Source organism: Apteryx mantelli, chromosome 1 (genome assembly GCF_036417845.1).
Source record: "Apteryx mantelli isolate bAptMan1 chromosome 1, bAptMan1.hap1, whole genome shotgun sequence".
NCBI lineage: Eukaryota > Metazoa > Chordata > Aves > Apterygiformes > Apterygidae > Apteryx > Apteryx mantelli.
The window spans coordinates 168875328-168888082 of NC_089978.1; the positions used below are offsets into that span (position 1 = coordinate 168875328).

The 12755-nt window shown below is 44.2% G+C and overlaps 1 protein-coding gene across 1 annotated transcript in view; it reads right to left on the minus strand.

Annotated features, from left to right (window-relative positions):
- The window catches only part of UTP20 (UTP20 small subunit processome component), a 66906-nt gene extending 56990 nt beyond the window's left edge, over positions 1-9916 (minus strand). The window contains exons 1-10 of the mRNA XM_067311924.1: positions 9872-9916; positions 8998-9078; positions 8126-8192; positions 7791-7923; positions 7083-7271; positions 5457-5538; positions 4345-4482; positions 3756-3911; positions 1977-2123; positions 1314-1448 (exon numbers count right to left, since the gene is read on the minus strand). Coding sequence (XP_067168025.1) covers positions 1314-1448; positions 1977-2123; positions 3756-3911; positions 4345-4482; positions 5457-5538; positions 7083-7271; positions 7791-7923; positions 8126-8192; positions 8998-9078; positions 9872-9916 — 1173 coding nt within the window. The remainder of the gene's footprint in view (positions 1-1313; positions 1449-1976; positions 2124-3755; positions 3912-4344; positions 4483-5456; positions 5539-7082; positions 7272-7790; positions 7924-8125; positions 8193-8997; positions 9079-9871) is intronic.
- Positions 9917-12755: the final 2839 nt, after the last annotated feature.

A 12755-nucleotide genomic window follows, 5' to 3' on the forward strand; every position in this document is an offset into this window, starting at 1 on the left:
TTTATCAATCAACCATGCTTTGGACTCTGAGACATGCAGCCTGGTTCTGTGCATATCTAGCAGGGTTTGTTAGTTCAGCTTCACTCACCTATACTGTTTCCAATGACAACTCATGTACAGAAACAGCACAGCCCTTTTAACAAACCCAGCTGGATCTGTCCAAAGACAGCTCAGCTATCTTTACCATGATCTGGAAAACGGAAGGTGGAAGTTCTAGGATTACAGCATAGACACAGCAATCATTAGCAGAAAGCTTAGGCCCAAAAGATCTTTCAGCTTGACACTTTTCCTGTGTAGCTCCTGGGGTATGAATCTACCATACTTGGTTGCAGAAAGTTTACTACCTCAGAAGGAGAGCCAACCTCTGTGCTTCTGAAGAAATCAAGATATGAACCCTCCTCGTGGTATATAGTATCAGCGCTTCTCAATGCTGAGGTGTACAACATATAAATATGCACCCAGATTTCACTTTCAGACCCTTCAAATCACAAGGACAGCTTTAAGCTCCCTCTAGTTTAGCAGAACCCCACATAAATATACTCAAATACTTGAAGGATCACGTCTTCCAAGAAAAACTGGGCTTAAACCACAGGCAGAACCAATCTTACTTCAACAACAGCCTACACTGAGGATCACATGAAATCTTATTTTTTTAAACAACTGCAACAGCCTTATTTTCCCACTGCAAATCACCTGCGACATGCATATTTTTTAAGATATATTTTTACCTACACAGTACAACTATGGTCCACACTATAAATTGCAAAGTTATTGTGTACTGTAATAGGAAAACTGAAGAATCAGAAAAACATTTTAAAAGTATAAATACTTGCAAAACTGTGATAGGAATATATGTAACTAATCCTGTCAATGCTTCAGGAGCAATGGTAGTATTGAAATATGCCTATACTTTCTAAATCAAACTGTACTTGTCAGCAGCTTAATTTACAAGGTTCTAACCCCAGCTCACTGACCTGGTTTATAATCAAAGACAGGACATGTTCCTTCTCTGTTCTCCCTGCCTTCTCTACATAGTCTGTAGGTGTTTGAAGCAGAGTCTGTTTTTCATTGCACAGGTATCTGACACAGTAGCATCACTGTAACACAGTGACAGTCTGTAAAACTCTCAAGGAGTCCTAAGACTACTGTAGGTATCATTTTAGGCATAGGGCAGCTTCTCCCTTGTCCATGCAAAAAGGGTAAGGGGCATCTTTATAGTCTGTTTCCCAGCCCTAAGTGGTAGGTCCTAAAGTCAACTTGCTCTAGGGAATCTGGGCTCTGAGATTTCTGCTGCAAGAAGCAGTCTTTGTTACCTTCTCAATAGCTTCCTTGGTCAAAGCATCAGGCAAGAAAACATTCTCAGTCAGCAGTAAAGCAGAAATTGTGTTCAGCAGGGTTTTGCAGCAAGATGCTGACAGATCTGGTGTTTGTAACAATTTTATTAAAATCTGTGGAATAAAAGAGAGAGAACTGATATTCGTCTATTAAGACAATGATTGTCTGGTCTGAATGATCTGGACAGTCTCTGGAGCCGGAGGACATGGCGTTCTAAGCTCCAGCCCACTGAAATACATCCTAATAGTTTTGTTCAAGTTTGAAGGCCCAAAGCCTATATTTGAACCAATGGGACCAAATGCATGTGAATCCGATGGAACTTCTCCACCACAGTTACAACAGTCTAGCTCTCCTCCACAGTGGCAGGAATTACTGCTCAACATGATCTCTAGCAGCAGCAGCCCAGTTCTCCCCCTTGCTTATTTAAAGAAGGACTACACCAGCATTACACGACAAAAGGAAAATTCTCATGGGTTTGGAGAGGCAGCAATACTCCCAACAAATCTCTTTGTTCAACTTCACTCAAATTCTAAATCCACTGATACAGCAGGAATGTGCAAGAATGTATTAGCTCACCACACCTCTTCCAGATTCAATAGATACCTCTCTGGAACATTAGCCAAAGGGATTGTCTGACCTACCTGACAGACTTCCTCAGGCCGTGAGATTTTGGATCCATTTGCATGTTCCACTAGGATCAGATAAGCTTGCAGAATCCTTTCCATCTGCTCTGAAGCCACATGGCAGTTAGCCTTAGTTATTTTTCCCTGCAAGTCTAAGAGTGACTCCTGTTTAAATAAAAAGTGAAAATTTCAGAGAAATGATCACTTGTTTCCCTTCCTGCTACCTGAAAGGAATTCTAAAGAATCAGTGTTCATCAGCCCAACAAACTATTGCTGACAGTCTTGTTCAATAAATAAAACCTCCCAGAAACACTACATGATTCCCATGATATAAAAACAAACATTTTAAGATTCCTTGGACGCAAATACCTCCCAAGTTGATGCTCTCCTTTGGAACACACTACAAAACAGTAAAGAGAAAGAGCAAGAAATACTTGGCCCCAGACCCACAGTGGTTTTGAAACACCCATCTTCCACTGAAATTATCAAGACTTAGGTACCTTTACACTGTTATGCATTGGGACTTTGGGCTAATGTGGATGCTCAGGGATTACCCACATCATCTAATGGAGCTGCTCTGGATCATTCCTATTAACGTCTCTCTCTGTCCAGAGAATATAAGCTTGTATCTTTGATCCTACAAACTGAACCCAATTTAGAGACCTATCACAGACTGAGTACTTCCCTCTGAGCAAGACTGAGCTCAGCTAACTTCCAGTCATCCAGTGGCTCCCAGGATAAAAACCAAACTCCATTAAAAATAAAGGGAATTATGTCACCAGTTTCCAAGAGCTCATCACAACTGCAAATACTGAGCGACTCAGATACCAGGGCTAAAAAATATCTAATGGCAAACAATTCTGTGGCTAATGACTGTCAGGCAAGAACTGCTACCATACTAGTGGGGTAGGAGAAACAGGATGGGGTTTTCTGAGGAGTTCTGGATAGCCACAGGCAGGGAGCTCCAAATACCACACAAATAGGATTATTTACCAAAGCTGGGAGGAGTATCCTAAAGTTCACAACCATACCATTTTCTCCAATTTCCCATTTCACCCTTCTGCAGAGCAAAACCGATGTAGAGTACATTGTCACTTCTAAGAGGTTTCAATCCCCCTTAGTAAATCCCAATCTCTAGAAATAAAATGCCTAAATGTTGATCAGATAAGTAAAAAACACAAGACTCATCATGCTGCATCACCCTGACCCAACACAGCACAGCACAGGGCAGTCAGCTGTGCTCCCTCGGACCTCAGAGGATAACCCCCACATAGCAATGTGGGAACAACCAAACTGAAAACACTCAGTGATTTGCAGGATTTGGCTCTGAGGCTAAACTTGGCTCTCCAGGTTCAGTCCACATCTTTGCTGTAAACAGACCTGCAGAGCAAAAAGCTTCCCCTTTACTGTCACAACGTTGTGTCAGGACCATCAACAAATCTAGTTCAGCTTAAGGAAAGAAGCCCTAACAACTCCCCATTCTGCAAAGGGCCAGAGATGTCTGCCTCTGCAATGACAGATCCTGCAACTCTTCTTTGCCCAGCTCTGGGACTGAGCTCCAAGTCATGCACACAGCAGGTCCCTTCCCATGTACAGCACAGCACAGCCACCAGGGCCGCTCTGAACTTACAAAAAGAAGGATGGGATTTTCTCCCATGTATATGATACTTATTTAATGTTGCCAAAGGAGAGAAAACCCAATCCTGCTCTCATAGCACACAAATACTTTCACTGGTAAGTACAGACAATTTTTTCAGTCTTTCATGGGTGGAGGGAGGAAAAAAAAGGGCAACGTACCTCCAGGCACTTGAAGACAATGTCAAAATGCTCCCTATGGATATGCGCTACAGCCGATCTGATCATCTGCTCAAATGCTTCTCCAACAGTTACCCATGGTAATTCAATTTCTGCTTCAGTAACAGGTCCCAGCTTTAACAGAATTAACTTCATAGCCTGCACAGGGAAAGAGCACATCATGTCCTTATGCTTCAAAAATAATCTAGCAATCCTAAATTCAGTTAGTGCAATATACTGCTAAAATATCACAGTGATCTGAATGCTCTGTAAAATGATTAGTGGAAAAAAACAGTTATCACTTAAAATTCAAATTGTTTTTATATTAATCTAGAGAGTACAAATTATGCACAGTATCAGCAGAGTCATTTTAATAGACAGGAATATAATATAGGAATGACTAAAAATAACCTCCTCATCTCAAAAAAGATTCTTAGAAGAACATATTAGATCCTGTTAAATAACAAACAGCATGCTTATCACTGAGGATCCACTGAGGTGAACAAGATGACACTCAACAGTTTCACTGAGCACTGCCTAAGGCTCCATTATAGCAACATTTATACCAGCAGTCTTTTCTTCTTGTCTTTACCGTTTCTGCACAAGAGTGGAACATGTTTCGAACACCCTTGCACATCTCAAAAAGTAGCTGTCCCACACCTCCCATTTTCTCTGGGTGCTCCCCCAGATCAAGGAACATGAAATTGAAGAGTGCATTTTTATCAGAAACCTGCAAAACATAAGGAGAAAAAAAGTTATCTTCTATTTAGAGCTGCCAAATTAGAAGAGGCAGCTCTGCAGCACCACCTTACTGTCCTAGCCCTGCCTCCCTGCAACAGTTCAAGTTGCAATAACCCAAGGAAACTGAATGAAGGAAAATGGTCAGCTATTTAATCACCACAGGTCCCCCAAACCCACACAGGTCCACTGAGGCCACCTGAGTTTAAGTACATGCTTTTGATCATTCTGATGATTTTAGAGTAAAGCATGTGCATAAATGCATCATTAAACTTGTCCCTGCAAAAGGTCTCTGCACCAGTCCGGGAGGAGATGTTTATCAGCTGAATGCAGAATCCAGTCATCCAAAACTATAACCACACTTGGGAATATTCAAGGATTTCTGGCCCAAGATTTTGAAACCCTCTTCGTTTGAGGACTTGGTTTGAAGTTCAGCAATTTCTGAAAACAACCAATCAAACAAGTATGCTTTTTTAAGGTCTCTCAACCTGGAGCAAAAATGGAGATGCTCAGATTTGCTAGTCACTGTCAGGAATCCTGGCTTTGTATATTTTAACTAAATGAAACACAACAGCTATCACTCCCTTTCCTTGATTGATCTTCCTGGGAATATTAAATACTCTGATTTTCAGGAGTGCAGAAATGTTTTCAGAAGAACTTCTGTTATACAAAGGCCTTAAAGCACTGTTGAGCAAATGTGCAGTTACAAACTAAAGCCTCCCTTTTGCAAAACTACGGTACGACTTCTAGAAGTTTTAGGTAAACCAACTGTGAACATTTGGTTTCACTGCTCTTGAAACAGAAAGCACTAAGGCCTCTATTTGCCACTGCTGGTATTAAGTGTATGACAGAGACAAAACACTTGCAAAAAAATGACAACCCAGGAGGCACAGCTTGGCAGTTCAGACAAGGGCCAAGGGCCACAATAGAATGGAGACAGAGTCACGATACAAACATCTCACTTACCTTTCTCATTAGAAAGACAAAACTTTCAGCAGCAAAGTTTCTGATGTGAGCTTTGTGGTGAGCCAGCAGGGTACTGTACAGACTACAAAGACACAAAACAATCCACTGTCTTAAAGGTAGTGCAAGAATTGGTTTTAAAAGTTACATTTTCGGTTTACATTTCCACCCTTTATAAACACTAAGAATCTGTAGTCCTAGAGAGGGCAAATGGCCTTCCTCAACACCATTCCTTTCCACTCTCCCTATATAAAGGGCACAGTTTTGCAAAGACGACCAAATGAGAAGCTAACATGTTTACATCTCACGTCAGACAACTTAGGTCCCAGGCAGACATACCTCTAACATCTCTGGATCCACACAGATCCACTTGCCGCATCAAGATTTTTAACAGATGCGCTCAGCGGTAATAGGTGAAACCAAACTTCATTTGATATACCAGAATCGCATTTCAGTTGTGTCTGAGCCACAGGCTCTCCTGTGCACGTAAAGTTTCTAGAGATACAATTTAGAGGGGCAATGTATATTTGTAATTCTCCAGTAAACATCAGTAGCAGTTGCAGGTGGCTCAGCACATGCTAAGTGCAGACAGATTCATGCCTCAGATCCATAGTCAGGCAGATGTTCCTGCAATATGCTTGAAAGCTTTTGCTGGGTTGGGGAGGAAGTATCTCTAACCCATCTTTTGCTCCATCTGTTCCCAGTTGAAATTAGTAGTAAGCAACACAGGCCCATAGGCTATGGCCAAGAGAAGAAAAGACCTGCTACCACAGCAGCATAAGATTGAACAAGCAATCATACTGGGTCAGACTACAGGTCCATCCATCCCAATATCCGATCTCCAACAGCAGCCAGAAACAGATGCCTGAGGAAGGATTTAAAAACAAGGCAAGCACATATAAAACCAGCCCCCAAATCACCTGCAGTTCAGGGTTCCCAAGCCAGAAGTGGTTCCTATATATTTGATAAATCCCTCAAACTTGGCCAGTTTCCCTTTGAGCCTATGCCAACCTTCAGAATCCACAGCATGTGGTGGCAAGGAGTTTTACAGCATACAAAATTGTGCAGAACTCATTTGCTCTCTCACTAAACAGACAGGAGTAAGGGAAGAACAAAAGGGGTAAAATCCTGGCAAAGGAACAATTAAAGACTCAAAGGAATCCATTTAATAGCTTAAATCTTGGGGTCTGCAACTGGGAAAGAAAGGAAGGATACAACTATGACCAAGGTACTTGAGAAGCACCCAGGAGACCTATGTTGAATTTAGACTTTGTCACAGGTTTCCAAAATGACTCCAACAATCCAGTGTCTTTCTGAGTTTTGCTTTCCCAGTTGAGGAGGATGCTTCCTCTCGTATCACCACCTGCATCCACCACACCAGGAGAAAAGGTGACCAAAGGCCCAAGTTTTCAGACTAACCCAAATCCCTCCTCCAATGCACTACCCCATGGAAGGCAGTGGTTCCTCAAGGGGACTGAATATGAGAATAGGACTCATAGTCTGTCTCTGAAAGCAGGGAAAGCATGCTAACAAATATACTGAAACACTAAGCTATATAATTAAGTGGCATTTACACTCCCATAGATGTAATAATTGCTGACCAAGACATATGTTGAACACAGCCTTTACCTGTATATGTTGCATATGTCCTTCACCATCAACCTCCACAAGTATTTGTAGAGATAGGAAAGAGAGGTAAAAGTCCATTCCAGCAGCTCTGTGTCCTGGGTATCCAGTAACTTGGTGATGGCCAGGAAAAAGTCATGAAAGTGAGGATAGAAGTCAGCCTGGAGATCTCGAGCCAGCTGCACCACTAGTCTGGATTTCAGACAACACATCAGCGTTAGTGTATTTTAAAAAAATACTAATAAAAAACTTGTAAAGCATTGCATAATCAAACTCCAAGCTCTGTGTTCAACAGAACGCAGGCTCTTTGGAAAGAAACATATCATCATGCTTGCTTTCCACTTTTATTTAAATATCTCCCATTATGAAGCTGTGGATGGCAAGAATTTTATAATTAAAAAAAAAAAAATCAAGCAGATAACATTAAACAGGGAGACATAGATGATAAACATCAACCAAAGCACATTAGTATTCTGGATGAAACTCAGTAAGCACTCACGCTAGTTTGTTTGCTTTGCAGTAGTTGTTTGTCTAAAAATAAATACTTAGAAACATAATGCTCTATCAAGAAAACACCGCCACTTTGGGCATCTTACAGCTACACCTCTTTCCTCATGTACAATAAGGAAAAAGAGCACTCATGACAGTATTCACATTTACCCTGCAATACTGCCAAAGCTCCTCGGTTATATTTTATCAGCATGTACTTACTCTAGCAGGGGTTGATAAGCAAGACTGCCTTTGACTTGCAAATGTGTCTTCAAGCTCTGCACGACAGCACTCTGGTAATAGACCAGTTGGTTGAAGGACTGGCATTTGTTGGCTACTTCTTTGTAGAATTGCACTGTTCAAAACACAAAAAAGAAATCCTTAGAATTATAGTCCAGTTGCTGGTAAACATGTAGGATGTTAAAGAAAAATAGCTCCCCAGAGCCCAATCCAAAACCCAGTCAATAGAAAGACTCCCAGTAGACTTTGGCTCCATAGGAAATGTATTTTTAACACTTTAAGGCAAGCAAGAAAATGAATAAATAAAAATGAGGTACCAAAATGCTGAGTGAGGTTCAGTTCCCTCCATTTCTGTAGTCCTTCAAAAAAGTAGGTTTCAACCTCCTGTCAAAATAAAGAACAAATATTAGCTTGCCAACCATAAAGAATGTGACCTATAAAGAGGTTCAAATGAAGAAAACTCTCAAATGACTCAAATATTTTCTTTAAGGATATTTTAAAAAATTTTGATGACTCCATTTCAAAAGGTGCTATGGAATCTGCCCGAAAATGAGACCTTTCTTTCTATATTCAAAACACATTTGAAAATATTTTCTGGTGACAGGAATCATTTACACAATTGCTTTTTAGATCTCTGTTGACTGGCCTTGATAATCTAATACAGTAATCCATAGCTCTCCCAGCACAAATGCTTTGAGATTTCTTTTGGCATCCTCACAGCCTTTGAGCGGGAAGTTCAAAACAACTATCCAGCATGCCAAGAAATAATTAACCTGCCAAGCACTATGATCACAGTAACAATGTAAAGGACACATATAGATGATGTTTTTTATGATATCTCAAGACACATGCACTTGCTTTGTATACATTCATATACTTCGCAGGACTGGACGTAGGGTCGCTGACTGTCAGAGCAGCATCCTCCCCACTCAGAAGCGCCCACAAGCTGACCAGCTACATGGTGTGATCAGGATCCTGCTGTCAAAAACCCTCTAAAGCAGTACTGTGAAGCAGGTCAACATGAAAAGGGAAACAACACAGGAAATGAGGATCCAAGAAAGGCAACTCTTCCATGCACTTCTTTCCAGTTCCTCCCAAAAGAAATTTTTAAGTGAATCTTTCGTGAAGCATATCTACTTGTGAAATGATCTGAGATCTTCTTTCAGAAGACTGTTATTGCTGTTCTCACCTCAGCATAGCTTCCAGTTCTGTCAATCCGATGAATAATATCGATATTAACATTGCTTAAACGTTCCGAAAAGGTGAGAAACTGTAAAACAAAAGGACATACATTTTGTTTTGCTCTATTCTGAAAACAGTCCTTCTAAATTACTCCCAATAGCATATACAGTACAAACTACAACAAAAAAATACTTTGAAAGATAGACTATTAGATAGCATCAGCCAAAAACAGAGGATCTGTAAACAGTTGTATCAGAATCTTAAGATAAATATTAATGAAATGAGCAGAGATTGTTTTTAACTGAAGAAGGGAATAAAAAAAAAATCCCATGGCATCTAGGACTGAAGACTGCAACATTCTGCATATGAATAAAAACAACCTTCTCCTCTCCTTGCCTTTCAAAAACAAACATCTGTACCTCATGCACAGGGGTCCATTCAATACAGGTGTCTCCAAAACACGGACAAAAAGATGCAGAAAAATCTACCAAGATTTCTAACACACTGCACAGCACTCACCTTTTTTTTTTTTTTTTTTTGAAACAACACATAAATTAAAGCCCTAATGGATTATTTATTTATTTATTTATTTGCTTCAGTTTTCAATATGAGACCTATTGCGGCTCTGGCTCCTAGTGAACCAAGCGATTCAGACACGTGGAGCATTTCATGAATTCCGGTGCAAAAGGAAAGCAAACCCATGCCCCCTCCCCCCCAACCTGGCACCCCCCCCCGAAGCTCAGCAGCTAGGGCGCACGGCTACCCCCCCCGCTCCGCTGCCCCAGCGCCGCCTCCGCAGCCCGGTCGCCCGCTGAGAGCGCAGCCCCCGCTCAGGCCGGGGAGCCCCGGCGCGGCGCGGCGCGGCGCGGGCGGCCGCTCACCCGGTGCGTGTTCTCCGACTTGTGGGAGGCGGATTTGCCCCTCATGGCGGCCCCCGCCGAGCCCCGCACGTGCGGCCCTAGGCGCCGGGCGCCGCCACGCCTGCCGAGGCTGCCGGGAGGAGGAGGCGGGCTCGCTGCCGGAAGGGAAGGGGAAGGGAAGGGAAGAGCAGGGCAGGGCCGGGGCGGCGCGGAGCAAACGGCAGCGGCGGTAGCTGGGGGCACGGGGAGGCGCTGCTGGGACGACACCGGCCGCCCTCGCCCCACACCGGCGGTTACGCCGGCCTCCCTCACCCCACACCGGGGGGGACACCGGCCGCCCTCGCTCCGTAGTGGGTTGGGGGGGGTGGCAGCAGGAGGGTTTGGGATGCCCCAGGGCACAGAGGGCTTGAGAGCTGCCCTGGGGATTGATTGAAATAAGCTAGTGTCAAGTCATACTTAATACCACACCAAGGGTCTCAGCGACCACCATGTCTTCGGTGGGGGACCCGCTGTGCTGTCAGGACATGTCAGGTTGGCCCCCATTTTGCAGGGGACGCAAGGCGGCTGGCGCCCGGGCGCACTGGGAGGTGCACAGCCCTGCCAGGGTGAGCGGCACAGCAGCCCCCAGCGAGGTGGGTGGGTGGCAGGGTGCTCCCGGCCCCGCAGGGGTTCCCCTCGTCATCTGCACCAGCCAGACCCTGCATGGCTGTGGCTGGGCTCCCATCCGTCCAAAGTTTTGTGTCTCCATCCCTCTCGGTGGTCCCCAGCCTTGGTGACAGGTCCTCACCCAGGGCAAGGGAAATGTGCAAACACGCTCCCGACGCAGAGAAGAGACTCTCCGGGTCTTTCTGAGCTGCCAAGGGGGCCTGGAACCAGGAGCTCAGGAAGGATAGGACCGTTGGTGTGGCAACATCTGCCCTCACCTTACCTAGTCGTTGCCTTGGCTGTGACCAGCATTTCCTCGTGGACTGGCTGAGGCACCCTGCCTCCGATCCTCATCACTGAGCAGGGCAATAGCCTTGCTCTGCCCTAGCATAAAAAAGTGCATTGTGCTGAGACGCTCTGGTAATGGAGAGAGAGAGCCGGTAGTACCCGCATAAGAAAAAGCAGTACCAGGGAGATCATGTTATGTGGATGAGTGCAGCTCTCAAGCTAAGCATTGATGGCTAAGCCAGAAATGGCCATCACACAGCTACTCACAGTCCAGATTTTAGTACAGATTTTCATGTGGAACTCAAAAAAGCTCATCCCAAAGTACACACAAACTCATGCTTTGCACAAGAGCAAATAGTTATGGACTGATCATTATTCACTACTGTGTTTACTAAAGTACCAGGGCCTGCAGGAACTTCTGTGGCTGCAGTTATGGGAGGCAGAGGATGCACACTGGAGAGAGAGGGAGTGAATGAGAAGCAGGCTGAAGCTTTGTTCTGGGGAGATGCAGTAGGTGTGTGCGGCTCTGGGCCACACAACCATTTTGGGATGCACCTTACAAGGCTTGGGAGTTTGTCTCCCCCTAGATTTTGTCTATCCTCCCTGTTACAGGCAGCTCAAGGCCACTATCAGAAACCAGACTTGCAGGTTGTTCAGACAGCAAACCACAAAGTTGGATCTGAGCACGGTTGAAGTGCACTCTTAGAAGCACGTGGGGACCTGCTACTTTGAACAGACCTAACAGGTTAAACACTGCCAGGTGTATCAAAGAAAACTGCCCACAGGCAGGCAATAAGCCATTAACATGATAGCCATCTGGACAGATAACAGAGCATGCTCCCATGCTCCCAGTCACTCCAGCCCCTGCTGTCAGAGAACTGCAGACAAGGCTGTTAACTTTAGAACTTGCCCTTCTTCTGCTGAAAGAAAAAGATCTTCAGGCATTTGCATTAAGTGGGAAGAGAATGTCTAATTTAGGCTCTTGCATTTGAAAAGGCTGTTTTTGGTGCTTTCAAGCCCAAATAGCTCCATGAGAAAGTGTAGCTGCAAGCATGCAGACAGGTCTAGAGCCACAGAAGAGCTTGGGCATTGATGTATCACTGGTTAAATGCACAAGTACCTCTGTGGCTGTGGTTAGTAAATTCACTTAATATGTCTCCTTCATATTGTGAATTTGGGAAAAACACAGTCCACAAGATCTTCTTCCATGATGCATAGCCTCTTTTAGAGTTGTACAGCTTCCTGGGAAGCACATGCTCCAAAATCCTCCAAGGAAAAGACCCAGCTCTAATATTCATGGAGAGCAACAAGGAGAAAAGCTCAGGTGTGCTTTGCCTGTTGCAGAAGAGAGTCATCAGCAAGCATAAAAGATGTCAGGGGAAGTTTTTTAAAAGTTACAAATGCTACTTTATGTTTGTAATCTGGCAACCTCTCTCAGTCAGAAGAGTGAGACTCTGGTTAGCATGGCAACTGCTGATGCGTGTGAGAACTTCTCCCAGCAAGAACTGTTGATGGACTGCACATCAGTCAAGGCTGTGAATACAGCTCTTGGAGATATATCTGAGTTAACTTCAGGGTGACCCAGGTACCGATGCCAGCAGGGCCATGCCAGTAAGGCTGGCACTTCAGCTGGGATGGTTCAGTGACCCAGAAGGTCCCTCCCCTACATTTCTGTAAGTTACAGCTATGTTAACAATGTCCTTTCTGCTAGAGCTCTAATGCAGGCTGCCATCCCCCCTCTGACTGCAATGCCTCCAGCCTCAGGCCTTCCTCCTTTACATTTCCAGGAAGAGAAGGTGGGGCTCCCCCACCCTTTGGGCAGACCCCAGGCTCCAGCACCTGGTGATTATCCAGCAGGCCCAGCTGTCCACAAGTCACCCTCTGGAATCAATGCTAATGGCAAGTAGATGGCCTTTGGAAAAGCAATGATTTATTGATAATGTCTCATGGGTCAGATTTCATCTCACATAAC